The sequence below is a fragment of the Erythrolamprus reginae genome, chromosome 2, assembly GCF_031021105.1.
Source record: "Erythrolamprus reginae isolate rEryReg1 chromosome 2, rEryReg1.hap1, whole genome shotgun sequence".
Classification (NCBI taxonomy): Eukaryota; Metazoa; Chordata; class Lepidosauria; order Squamata; family Dipsadidae; genus Erythrolamprus; species Erythrolamprus reginae.
In genome coordinates, this window is record NC_091951.1 from 228,812,907 (window position 1) to 228,826,126 (window position 13,220).

Sequence of the window (13,220 nt, forward strand, 5' to 3'; positions counted from 1 at the left end):
CCTGTACGCGTTTCCGCCTACTCGCATCCTTCAGAGGGTCCTACAGAAGATCATCCAGGAGCGTGCCGAGGTACTCTTAGTAGCTCCCTTTTGGCCTCGACGAGCATGGTTCTCGGACCTAATGGAGTTGTCGGTCTCTCCACCGTGGAGGATTCCAGATCACCAGGTAGCCCTCAGCCAGGGGTGCATTGCGCATCCAGATCCCCAATGGTGGAGTCTAACCGTGTGGAACTTGAAGGGGACCGGCTGAGGCGCCTCCTCCCCAACTCGGTCATCACTACCATGCAGGCTGCGCGTAGACCAGCTACCCGGCGGATTTATCAGTCCACCTGGACAGCATTCTGCACTTTCTGCGCGGTTCAGGAAATCGTCCCCTTAGCCGCCTTGCCAGGGACTGTTTTAACCTTTCTTCAGGCGGGTTTGAGTAAGGGCTTGGCCCCTAACACTTTGCGCCGCCATGTGGCCGCTTTGTCGACGATTTTAAGTCCAGATTGTTATCGACCTTTGTCACGTCACCCTTGGATTCGGGACTTTTTGAGAGGAGCGACGAACATTAGACCGCCGGCTATCCATCGATTCCCTTCCTGGGACCTTACCTTGGTGCTTAAGACCTTGACAGCTCCACCTTTCGAACCGTTGAGAACGATATCAATGCGCCTTCTGTCCATAAAGACGACTTTTCTAGTTGCCATCACTTCGGCCAGAAGGGTGTCGGAGTTGTCGGCCCTATCAGTAAGACCTGATTTATGTTTGTTCCATCCGGATAGAGTGGTCCTCCGGTTGGACCCTTCATTTATCCCTAAGGTGAACTCTGGGTTCCATAGGACTCAGGAAATAGTTTTGCCTGATTTCTGTACACATGGCACGCATCCATCTGAACTCAGATGGCATAAACTGGACGTGAGACGTGCGATCAAAATTTATATCCGTAGAACACAACACTGCCGATCATCGGAAGCATTGTTTGTATCCTTTGCCTCACATGGCACGGGCACTAAGGTGTCCTCATGAACTATCAGTCGTTGGATACGAGCGTGTATTTCTGAGGCTTACAAGGTGTCAGGACAGACGATTCCTCAAGGAATAACGGGACACTCGACTCATAGTGCGGCAGTTTCGGCAGCCTGGTCAACTCAAGCTTCGATCGAAGAGATTTGTAGAGCAGCCACGTGGGCAGCTCCTTCTACCTTCATCAAGCATTACCGCATTGACACTTTCGCTTCAGCGGAAGCAGCCTTTGGGAGGAGGGTGTTACAGAGGGTGTGCTCCACTTGAACGCCCTTGGACCTGTTTCCCTCCCGTTTATTATGTCTTGGGTACATCCCACGTTGGACTCTCCTTGCAAGTGCATTGGAGAAGAACCGTTGAAACTTACCTGAACGGTCTTCTCGATGCACTGCAAGGAGAGTCCAAAACCCACCCAGTTGGTGGACCAAGGGCCTTCTTGCCTTACATTGTTAAGTATTTGACCGGGCTTGTTGCCTTCCAGTTGTTTAATAATAAAAAGTTATAGTTTACTGCTCCTTCGTTTATGTATGACTGGTGGGCTAGGGGGCGGTGCCTGCATAATGTATAAATTAAAACTCAGTCCCTCAAATGAGACTGGAGAATTACCCACGTTGGACTCTCCTTGCAGTGCATCGAGAAGACCGTTCAGGTAAGTTTCAACGGTTCTTCTCTTCTTAAATATTGGTCAGTCAGGGAAACATTCTACCTGAGCCATTCTGAATGTTATTTCCTTGCTCCGAACCTGAAAAAAAAAGCTTCATGCCCCTTTTGTCTAGGTCAGTGATGGGCAACCTTTTGAGCTTTGTGTGTCAAAATTCGCCAAAAAACTGAGCATAACTCGGGTGGTGTGTCACCTTGAGAAAAAAAACATAATTTTGTGCTAAAAGTGTCTGGTAACCGATTCCAGGCACTCCAAATTTCCCGTTCATAGTGGCACTCCTCTTGATTCTCCAAGCGGCACCTTTCTTGATTCTCAAGCTTTGACCTCAAGTCAACAAACAAGCTTCGCCGAGTCTTACTTTCACTTTGTGGAATAGTCCCCGGACTCTTTTTTTTAAAAAAAAACTCCTGCAGGAGAGGGAGGGGTGCCCTTGCCCCAAAGACTCACTGAAACGGCGAATTCTCACGTGAATTGCAGGTTATTTCCAGCAGCCTCGGACAGATATCCTTGCAAAGGTTTGACAGAAAAAGCAAGCAAAGAGCAAACTTCAAAAGAAGGGAAAAGACGGGAGAGAAGGAGGAGACGAAAGGAGGAAGGGAGGGAGCAGAGGGGAAAAGGAAGGAAGGAGAGAGAGAAAGAATGGTAAGAAGGAAGGAAGACAGAAAGAAAGAGGGAGAGAGAAAGAGGGAGAGAAAGAAAGGAAAGAAAGAAAGAAAGATGGTAAGAAGTTAGAAAGAAAGAAAAAGAGAGAGAGATGGAAAAAATGAAGGAGGGAAGGACGGAAGAGAGAATAAAAGAGAGAAAAAAGTAAGGAAGGAAGGAGAGAGAAAAAAGAAAGGTAAGAAGGAAGGAAGATAGAAAGAAACAAAGTGGGAGAGAGAGAAAGAGAGAGAAACAAAGGAGAGAGAGAAAGATGGTAGGAAGACAGAAAGAAAGAGACAGAGAAAGAAGGAAGGAGAGAGAGAAAGAAAGAGAAAAAGAGAGAATGAAAGAAAGAAAGAAAAAAGAAGAAAAAAAGAAAGATCCCATGGGCTTTGAAAAGGGGGGGCACGTCAAAGGGCAGCCCAGCCTCTCTCTTTCTGGTGAGAAGCGGGAATAGCCCAAGGAGGAAGGCCCTCTCCAGCCCGCGCGTAGCTGAAGCTGCGGGAAGTAAGCAAAGGCTGCTCCGCCAGTTGCCTCCGTTGCCCAATTCCTGGCATAGAAAATCGAACAGAGGGAGGGGGAGCTTCATCCGGAAGAGCAAATGGAAGAGCTACGGGAACGTCCCCCCTCCACGTGCGGGCGCCCCAAATCCCTCCATCGTTCCTCCCATTGTTTGAAATTTCTGAACCGCAGTTGGTTCGAAGATTTAAAATCCGGTCGAGGTCGACCTGGATCTCGAGAAGTCCCGCGTTTTGTGCAGCATCTGACGGCCCTCTTTCACCTGCCCACTCCCAAACATTGGGAAGCTGCGTGTTCCCCGTAATGTCTGATGGTGGAGACTTAATGATCCCCGAGAGACAGTAAGACAAAAGGCGGCGACTTCGTGCTTAGAAGACCCATTTTCTGCGCGAGCGATGAATGGGATCGTAATGCCATCTGCTGGACAAACCGCAGTATTGCTCCCTTGGAAACGAGTAGAAAAACCCCTTCGGCCCAGCTCCGTTCCCGGAAGGGGCTCTTTGGAAGGAACAGGTTTCATTGTAATGGAAAGAATCGGCTCACTCAATGAAAGAGAACACAAAGCGACGATATTTCTTCATCTGGAAAAATGGACACCTGACTTCCTTAGTGGCCGCGTGTCACTGAAAATGGCTATGCGTGTCAGTGCTGATGTCATAGGTTCGCCATCACTGGTCTAGGTAATCCCATAAATTTCCATCAAAATTATTTTCCTTATTCTCTACATAGACCTATCCAGAAGTATTGTACTGCAGTTTCTTCTACTATAGCTGCGGTTTCAGTTGTTTTCTTTTGTCTGATTTTGGACTCCGACTACGAGGTTCCTAATTCAAATACTGGCATCATACATTCATGGTCTTGGCCTTGATTGGACTATGTGCATTTTTTTTAATTGCAAAGAGCAGTGTTCTCTCTAAATTTTTTTGGGGGTGGGCGGAAAAGTATAGTGTCTGAGCGACAATCCCTTCGGGACTGGGCGACACAGAAATAATAATAAAATTTCCCTCTCGGCTTCTGGGCAGGTTTGGAAAACTCTGAGTTGATGATGATTTTTAAGTGAGCGATTGCTCACTGCTCAGCTTAGATGGAACTATGGCAAAGAGGCTTATTCAAAGAACAAGGTAAAACATAGTTAAAAGAATAAACGGAACATTCTGTGTGCAGAAAAAATAGGAACAGCTAGAATTTGAAAATACTCCCACCAAAGAAGGAACAATACAAAGCATGTTTGGAGACAGTGTGGTCCCATTAAGAAAAACATTAAGTTATTTTATGATTGAATTTGGTTAGCTTAAACCTGCAAAAAGAATCAGAAGACTTAATTTGAATAAGTGTCCATTCCTATTGTAGAAAGTGGTAGATTTATTTAATTCTTATATATTCTTGTAATGTACAATTAAAACCTGCTGTAGTTTCTTTTAATACAGGGTCTTCGCTGAGGAAGAATAAGTTTTAAATTAGAGTGTGAAGATTCCTTAATTGCAATGCATGTTCTTATTATAATATAGAAAGCTTATGTTCTGTTAAAAGCAAAAATACAGCCAATGATGAAATCATTGCAAATTTCTTTAGTTGAAATAAGATTATGTATTTTAAAGATCTTGATAAAGATATTTCCTCAATTATTTCTCCTAACGTTTATTGCTAGAAAAGTATTTTTTTCTGGAAATTTTCCAAATTGGCAATTACAATAGCACTTAGATGTATGCCCTGTGATGCTTTACAATAGTGACAGCAAACCAACAATCCCTCAACAATCTGGGTCCTCATTTTATGGATCTCGGAAGGATGGAAGGCTGGGTTAACCTTGAACCAGTCAGTATCGAATTACTGGCAGTGGGCACAGTTAGCCTGCAATACAAGGCACTGTTCTACCACGATTCTTAAGTTTGAAACATTTAAAATTATCTTTGTAGAATTACAGTACTCCCTATCATGGTGAGAATGCTGATTTTTAAAATATTTTTTGTTTCCTTTTCTTTATGTTTAGATTTTTTAACAGAGTGCCTTGCTAATCAGAGGGATTATAATGAGATTAAACAACGGCTGAATGAAAATTGCCTTGATATACAATGCCATTTGGAATCTTTATGGCAGTTTCATAAAATAGAAATGGTTCATAATAAAGATTTGGAAGAAGAATACATTGCAAAAAGGTGAACTGTTGTAATGCAAAAAATACAGATCATTAACAATTTTACTGAATGGTCTTTTTGCCCATGATTGAATTTTTCCTCATGAATCTTCTCAACAAATTGAGATACTTTCCAAAACAGAACACGTATATAAAAGAATAATCATGGAAGCCATAGCGATAGAAAAGCACCTCCTCTGTATGAATAAACGTGATGACACGTCCCGCCTACCAGAAATTTAGAAACCAGCCCTAAACAAAAAAACATCATAATCATCACCATATCAATCCTTCAACTAAATGTGATTCCACCAACCAATCAAATCATTAAAACATAGCCACCCAATCTATTTGCTACATTCAAACCAAATCTCCCCCCCCCCCCACACACACTATTTATAAGGAACAAATGGCAGTTGCAAACAAACTATTTCAACGAAACGTCGCATAGACATGCAAAATATTACACGGGGCAAAACCCAAACTCAAAACAATCTACACACATATATATATACAGTGATCCCCCGATCATTGCGAGGGTTCCGTTCCAGGACCCCTAGCAATGATTGGGTTTTCGCGAAGTAGCGCTGCGGAAGTAAAAACACCACCTGCGCATGCGCAGATGGTGTTTTTACTTCCGCAGCGCTAGCGAGGAGCCGAAGATTGGGGTTCCTGGGAAGGGGACTCAGCTGGGAAGCGGCGCTGGGGTTTCCCCACCGCCCACGCAAACTCCTCGCTGCCGCTCGCCCCGCCCTTCGCCCGCCCACGCTGCTCGCTCGCGCCACTTCCCAGCTGAGTCCTGAAGCGAATTCGCTTCAGGACTCAGCTGGGAAGCGGCGAGAATGAACGGTGTGGGCGGGCGAAGGGCGGGCGGGCGGCGGACAAGCCGTTTGCTCGCGCCGCTCGCTCGCGCCGCTTCCCAGCTGAGTCCTGAAGCGAATTCGCTTCAGGACTCAGCTGGGAAGCAGCGAGAATGAACGGCGTGGGCGGGCGAAGGGCGGGGCGCGCGGGCAGGCAGGCGGCGGACAAGCCGTTCGCTTGCCCCGCTCGCTCGCGCCGCTTCCCAGCTGAGTCCTGAAGCCAATTCGCTTCAGAACTCAGCTGGGAAGCGGCGAGAATGAACGGCGTGGGCGGGCGAAGGGCGGGCGGGCGAAGGGCGGGCGGGCGGGCGGCGGACAAGCCGTTCGCTCGCGCCGCTTCCCAGCTGAGTCCTGAAGCCAATTCGCTTCAGGACTCAGCTGGGAAGCGGCGAGAATGAACGGCGTGGGCGGGCGAAGGGCGGGCGGGGCGGCAGCGAGGAGTTTGCATGGGCAGTGGGGAAACTCCTCGCTGATGCCCGCCGCTCGCCCTCCCGCCAGCAAGAGGGGGAAGACCTAGGGAAGTCGCCCAGCAGCTGATCTGCCCGGCGCCATCTACACATGCGTGCCCATAGAAAAAAGGGCGTGTATGCGCAGATGGTGTTTTTACTTCCGGGTTGCAAAATCGCCATATAGCCATTTCGCAATGATCGGGGTCGCAATACCCGGGGGATCACTGTATATATACATACATACATACATATATATGTTTTCGTAGATTTTCACGGGTACAGGTATGGCGGTCTTGGTATATTCGGGTTTCTTCCCGTGTAGGATTTGGAAATTTCTGGCGACGTTTCGACAAGGTCTCACTCATCATCTTCAGGCTGGTGTTTCTGTCCTTGTTCTAAGGCGAACACTGCGAGACCTGAGCTGCCTTCCTTCTATAAATACTGGTGGCTGGGTGTGGTTTGATGGCTCAGCAATTGCCTGCTGTGTAGAAACTTCCTGGTGAGTCAGTGGGGTAACAATTGGGGTCATTGATGTAGCTGAGGTATGCTGATTAGTTAATGGTTGTAGATTAGGCGTGATATCCTGAGTAGTTGGAACTTGCAGGCTACTTGATTGTTTTACAATGTGTGTTCTGAGTCTGGTTTCTATGGCTGGGATACGTTTGAGGGCTGGTTTCCAGATGTCTGGTAAGCGAGAGGTATCATCCCGCTTGTTCATATTTTGGGGATGTTTTTCTATCTCGATGGCTTCCATGATTATTCTTTTGCTGTAGTGTTCTGTTTTGGAAATTAATTTGGTACTGTCAAAATCAATTTCATGTCCTGTAGTTTTGAAGTGTTGGAAAAGGGAGGAGGTTTTTTCTTTTTTCTTTAATGCAGAACATAAGAATGCATTAAAGAAAAAAGAAAAAACCTCCTCCCTTTTCCAACACTTCAAAACTACAGGACATGAAATTGATTTTGACAGTACCAAATTAATTTCCAAAACAGAACACTACAGCAAAAGAATAATCATGGAAGCCATCGAGATAGAAAAACATCCCCAAAATATGAACAAGTCTTTTGCATACTAAACTTGGATGAGATGGAAGAAATAAGAGATCTATGTAAGGATATATTCAGAGACATTAAAGAGTGGGAAGAAGGAAACAGAAACAACATTTTTTTTTAACTGAAAGTCTTAAATAATTGCAAGGAATTTCAATACAAGACTATAGCAGGAGACAGGAATACAGTAATACCTCGACTTACAAATTTAATTGGTGCCGGGAGGAGGCTCATAAGTCAAAAAGCTCGTAAGTCGAAACATTATTTCCCATAGGAATCAATGGAAAAGCGATTAATGCGTGCAAGCCCAAAAATCAAAATCAGCTAGCAGGGGAGGGGGTGGCGGCCGGGTCCGGCTCCCGCCGCTGATGCAGTTGCAGAGCCACGCGAGGTGGCTGCGGGAACAAAGCGTCGCGCCCCCCTGACGGCGTTCAGCGGCTTCCGAAGCGGCGCTGGGCAAAAGAGGGCGGGCGGGCAGTGGCGGAAGGTGAGAGGTGCCTCTTCGCGCGCTCAATCTGCTCGCCCCCAACCCCTGAGGTCCTTGGGCCAAGGACGCCCCCGCTGCAGATCGAGCGTGCGAAGAGGCACCTCTCGCCTTCTGCTGCTGCCCGCCCGCCCTCTTTCGCCCAGCACCGCTTCGGAAGCCGCCGAACGCCATCAGGGGGGCGCGGCTCTGCAACTGCATCAGTGGCGGGAGCTGGACCTGGCCGCCCCCCCCCCCCCCCCCGCTAGCTGATTTTGATTTTTGGGCTTGCACTCATTAATCGCTTTTCCATTGATTCCTATGGGAAATAATGTTTCGACTTACGAGCTTTTCGACTTACGAGCCTCCTCCCGGCACCAATTAAATTTATAAGTTGAGGTATTACTGTATTCCTGTCTCCTGCTATAGTCTTGTATTGAAATTCCTTGCAATTATTTAAGACTTTCAGTAAAAAAAAATGTTGTTTCTGTTTCCTTCTTCCCACTCTTTAATGTCTCTGAATATATCCTTACATAGATCTCTTATTTCTTCCATCTCATCCAAGTTTAGTATGCAAAAGACTTCGTCCAGCTGTTCAATTTAACTTTATACAGCCCAAAAGCCAAAATGCCTCAAAAGAATCAATCAGTCTGTCTTTTTTCTTTTTCTTTCTTTCTCCCCCTTTCAGGTTCATATGAAGTTTAAGTCAGGAATATTTTCCTCCAATTCTCAGCTCTTCTTTATCGCTTATTATGAAAACAATCTACCCAGTTCCATTGAGTCAAGGTCACATTCAGTGGAGAAAATTCTTCCAAGCAGAACAATTTCATACAGTGTGAATACAGTAAATTATCTAGATTTTTCCAGGTGCCAACTTAATTAAGGATTCTCATTCATTCCACTAAAGCCAATTGAAACTAAATATTGAACAAATAAGTTATAATACAAGTTCCTCCAAAGGTGGACAAAAATATTATACAGTATTGTAATGTCAACTAGGGAAGTGCCTGGAAAAACAACATTAAATGAACATTTCTGATGAGTTGAATTCAAATTTCTGTCCTTAGAATCCACACAATTTACAGAGTAGGGAATTCTTAATAACGTCCCTAGAAAATTGTACTGGACAAATTCAGGAGATCCTATTTGATTATAAATTACTATAACCTTTGCTCTAAAACTAAAAGCTTTCCCTCTAAAATCAGGTATAGCATCCATTCTAGTGGATTTAATAGAAGATATAAATAATTGCAATAAATAAAAATGTATGATTTGTATCAAATGTTAAGATAATGAATGCAGAAGAAATGAAGTGTATCGGGCTAATACTTCAGTTATGGAGTGACCTGGCACCAATATTTATTTTATTTATTATTTGGATTTGTATGCCGCCCCTCTCCGAAGACTCCATAATATGAAATCTCCATAAGACTCCGAAGACTCCATAATATGAAATCCATAATTGGATAGCAGCAAGAATATAATAAAAGTTAATATGAAAATAGTTGCTATTTCAGCTACTGCAATAATTAATTTATACTGAGAAGCTTTATATGGAGAGGTCCAGAGACATTTCTCTTAAAAGGGGGAATTTAGAGTATATTACTGGGAAACAACAAAATTGATTGCTACTTTTTTCAATTAAATTGCATAAAGAGTGGAACCTGCCTTGAAAACATCTTTTTTTTTATTGTTAGGACTGAATTGCGTGAAGAAGGAAGACAAGATAAAGAACTCTCTAGCTTTTTAGTTGTCTCTAGAAATGAAGTGCAACAAATTTGTCAGAATGGCCTATGTACTGGTGATTCCAAAAGAGAAATAAACATTATGAAAGAACTAGGAAATCCTCAGTTTGGAGTTTATTTGTTCCGATATGTGGATATTGCTTTGAATTATGCATCCAAACATTCATTTCCAGTAGAAAATATCATTATATTCAGGGTAAGTCTTTATATATCTATATATTTTAAAACATTAAAGCAATTATTCTCTAATGTGGGGAATCATTGGTTTCAATCCTGAAGCAGCATTTATTCTGTGGAAGGATTTTTTTCCAAACCATTTTAAAACTTTGACTTTAAGTTTAAAATGGGCATTTATAAACTATATTACCTGCTTATTGTATCTGTGTCCCTCTTGGTTGGTTTCAGCCAGCTGAGAGGTGACATGGAGCTGGGTCCAGGAGATGGTCAACGCTTCTTTGGGGAGGGGGTCCTTCCCAGTTCCCTATAAGGAGGCACTTTTGTGCCCTCTCCTCAAGAAGCCTGGACCCAGCCGTGCTTAATAACTACCGTCCAGTCTCCAACCTCCCCTCTATGGGGAAGATTGTTGAGAAGGTGGTGGCGCTCGAACTCCAGCAGTCCTTGGAAGAAACCGATTATCTAGGCCCTCAACAGTCAGAATTCAGGCCTGGCTACAGCATGGAAACTGCTTTGATTGCACTGATGGATGTCTCTGGTGGGCCCAGGACAGGGGCTTGTCCTCTGTCCTGGTGCTTCTTGACCTCTTAGCGGCTTTCGATACCATCAACCATGGTATCCTTCTGCGCCGGCTGGAAGGGTTGGGAGTGGGAGGCACTGTTCTTCAGTGGTTCTACTCCTACCTCTCTGGTTGGTCGTAGTCGGTGTTAGTGGGGGGTCAGAGGTTGACCTCTAGGTCTCTCCGTTGTGGGGTGCCTCAGGGGTCGGTCCTCTCCCCCCTGCTATTTAATATATAGATGAAACTGCTGGGTGACATCATCCAAGGGCATGGAGTGAGGTATCATCAGTATGCTGATGATACCCAGTTCTACATCTCCACTCCATGTCCAGCAGCGAAGCAGTGGAAGTGATGTGCCTAGAGGCTGTAGGGGTCTGGATGGGTGTCAACAAGCTCAAACTCAACCCCGACAAGACGGAGTGGTTGTGGGCTTTGCCTCCCAAGGACAATTCCATCTGTCTGTCCATTACCTGGGGGGGATTTATTGCTCCCCTTGGAGAGGGTCCGCAACTTGGGCGTCCTCGATCCACAGCTAACATTGGAACATCATCTTTCGGCTCTGGCGAGGAGGGCGTTTGCACAGGTTCGCCTGGTGCACCAGTTGCGACCCTATTTTGGACAGTGAGTCATTGCTCATAGTCACTCATGCACTCATCACCTCAAGATTCGACTACTGCAATGCTCTCTACATGGGGCTACCTTTGAAAAGTGTCTGGAAACTTCAGATCATGCAGAATGTGGCCGTGAAAGCTACTGTGTGGTTACCTAGGTTCGCCCACATCTCTCCAACACTCCGTGGCTTGCATTGGCTGACGATCAGTTTCCGGTCACAATTCAAAGTGTTGGTATTGACCTATAAAGCCCTACATGGCATCGGACCAGAATACCTCTGGGGCCATCTTCTGCCGCACGAATCCCAGTGGCCGATAAGGTCCCACAGAGTTGGCCTTCTCCAGGTCCCGTCGACTAAACAATGTCATCTGGCGGGCCCCAGGGGAAGAGCCTTCTCTGGCGGCCCCGGCCCTCTGGAATCAATTCCCCCCAGATATTAGAACTGCCCCCACCCTCCTTGTCTTTTGTAAATTGCTTAAGACCCACCTATATCGCCAGGCATGGGGGAATTGCGATTTCACTGAGGCTTCCCTCGCTGGGAAACCCCACCTCCAGACTTCTGTTGCCAGCGGGGCGCCCGTTTTTGCGATCCTGGGATTCCCCTGAGGCTCCCCTCCATGGGAAACCTCACCTCCTGACTTCCGCGTTTTTGCGATGCTGTAGGGAAATCTCAGGAGAATCCCAGCAACACAAAAACGGGCGCTTTCTCCTCTCTTGAGTTCCATGAGTGCAAAAACACAGAAGTCCGGAGGTGGGGTTTCGAGGACTTCTGTGTTTTTGAGATGATGCGATTTCGCTGAGGCTTCCCTCGCTGGGAAACCCCATCTCCAGACTTCCGTTGCCAGTGGAGCGCCCATTTTTGCGATCCTGGGGTTCCCCTCCTGGGATTTCCCTACAGCATCGCAAAAACGCGGAAGTCAGGAGATGGGGTTTCCCATGGATGATGTATGTGTGAGTGGTTCTTTAAATTGGGGTTTTTAAGATTATTTTTAATATTAGATTTGTTTACATTGTCTTTTTATATTGTTGTTAGCCGCCCCGAGTCTTCGGAGAGGGGCGGCATACAAATCTAATAAATAAAATAAATAAAATAAAGGTGACAGCCGGGCGGCACGCATTAATTGATTTTACATTGTTTCCTATGTGAAACATTGTTTCGTCTTACAAACTTTTTGCCTTACGAACCTCCTCCCGGAACCAATTAAGTTCGTAAAACAAGGTATGTATGTATGTATGTATGTATGTATGTATGTATGTATGTATGTATGTGTGTGTGTGTGTATGTGTATATATATATATATATAGATATAGATATAGATATAGATATATAGATACATACATACATACATACATATATATATACACACACACACACACATAGATATTTTCGTAGATTTTATATATACATACATACATACATACATACATACATACATACTTACATACATACATACATAACACTGAAAAGATTTTGTTTGCTTTGTATTTTTAGGTTCTTTTAGGAAAAGTTAAAAAGGTTCAACCACCTAAAGGCCAAAAGAAAAGTGTACTGGACCCAACTCCAAACTTTGATTGCCATATGTCTAGAATTCCTCCTACACTTAAGGATTCTTTGGAGGATCAAGCTACTGGGTCTTTGGTAAGCAATATTTTAGTGATTTTATTATTGACAAGATAAAGCATGATGCCCCATATTTCTATTTTTTGAAGTTATTTCATTTTTAAAGTTTATAATAATTTTATTTTAATGAAGGGTGTACAATTTAGAAACAATATATTCAGAAACTATATCAAAACTTGAATAAAGTCTTATATAACATTTAGCTAAACAAAAAGTATTTGGAGAGGAAGATGTCTGACTTCATTATAAAGAAGACCCTCTTCCTGGACTCTTCAGCAGGGATAATATCTAGCATTTCACATGAAGAATCAAGGGCTGGTATTTTCAGTAACTAATTGTGCTAAAGATTAACATTTGGAAAACTGGAAATTTTATCCTGGCCTATGGAGTGATTCAGTGCAGGAAAAAATTATCATAAAATACCTAGAGTTATTTTTGTGGTTGGGTTGTTTCTGTTCATCATTCAGCCATTGTTGGTATGCAAATGTCCCACAATATAAGAGCCACAATATATATTTTACTAGCCAGGACAGGTATAATAAAAACTGCCTCTTTACAGGTAGTCCATGACTTACAACCACAATTGAGTCTGGAATTTTGGTTCTAAATCGTTGCAGTCGCACATTGAGTCACCACATGGCCAGTATCAATTTTATGACCATTTTTAGATGTCACAAAGTGAGTCACAGTATGGCTATAAATCTGAATCCAACTTATCCAACATGC

At 44.4% G+C, this 13,220-nt stretch overlaps 1 protein-coding gene across 3 annotated transcripts in view; it reads left to right on the forward strand.

Annotated features, from left to right (window-relative positions):
- Window positions 1-13,220, forward strand: part of TEX15 (testis expressed 15, meiosis and synapsis associated) — a 76,675-nt gene that overhangs the window by 37,420 nt on the left and 26,035 nt on the right. For all 3 annotated transcript variants that reach the window (XM_070742204.1, XM_070742203.1, XM_070742205.1), the window contains exons 3-5: window positions 4,821-4,986; window positions 9,481-9,724; window positions 12,366-12,512. In XM_070742204.1, coding sequence (XP_070598305.1) covers window positions 4,821-4,986; window positions 9,481-9,724; window positions 12,366-12,512 — 557 coding nt within the window. The remainder of the gene's footprint in view (window positions 1-4,820; window positions 4,987-9,480; window positions 9,725-12,365; window positions 12,513-13,220) is intronic.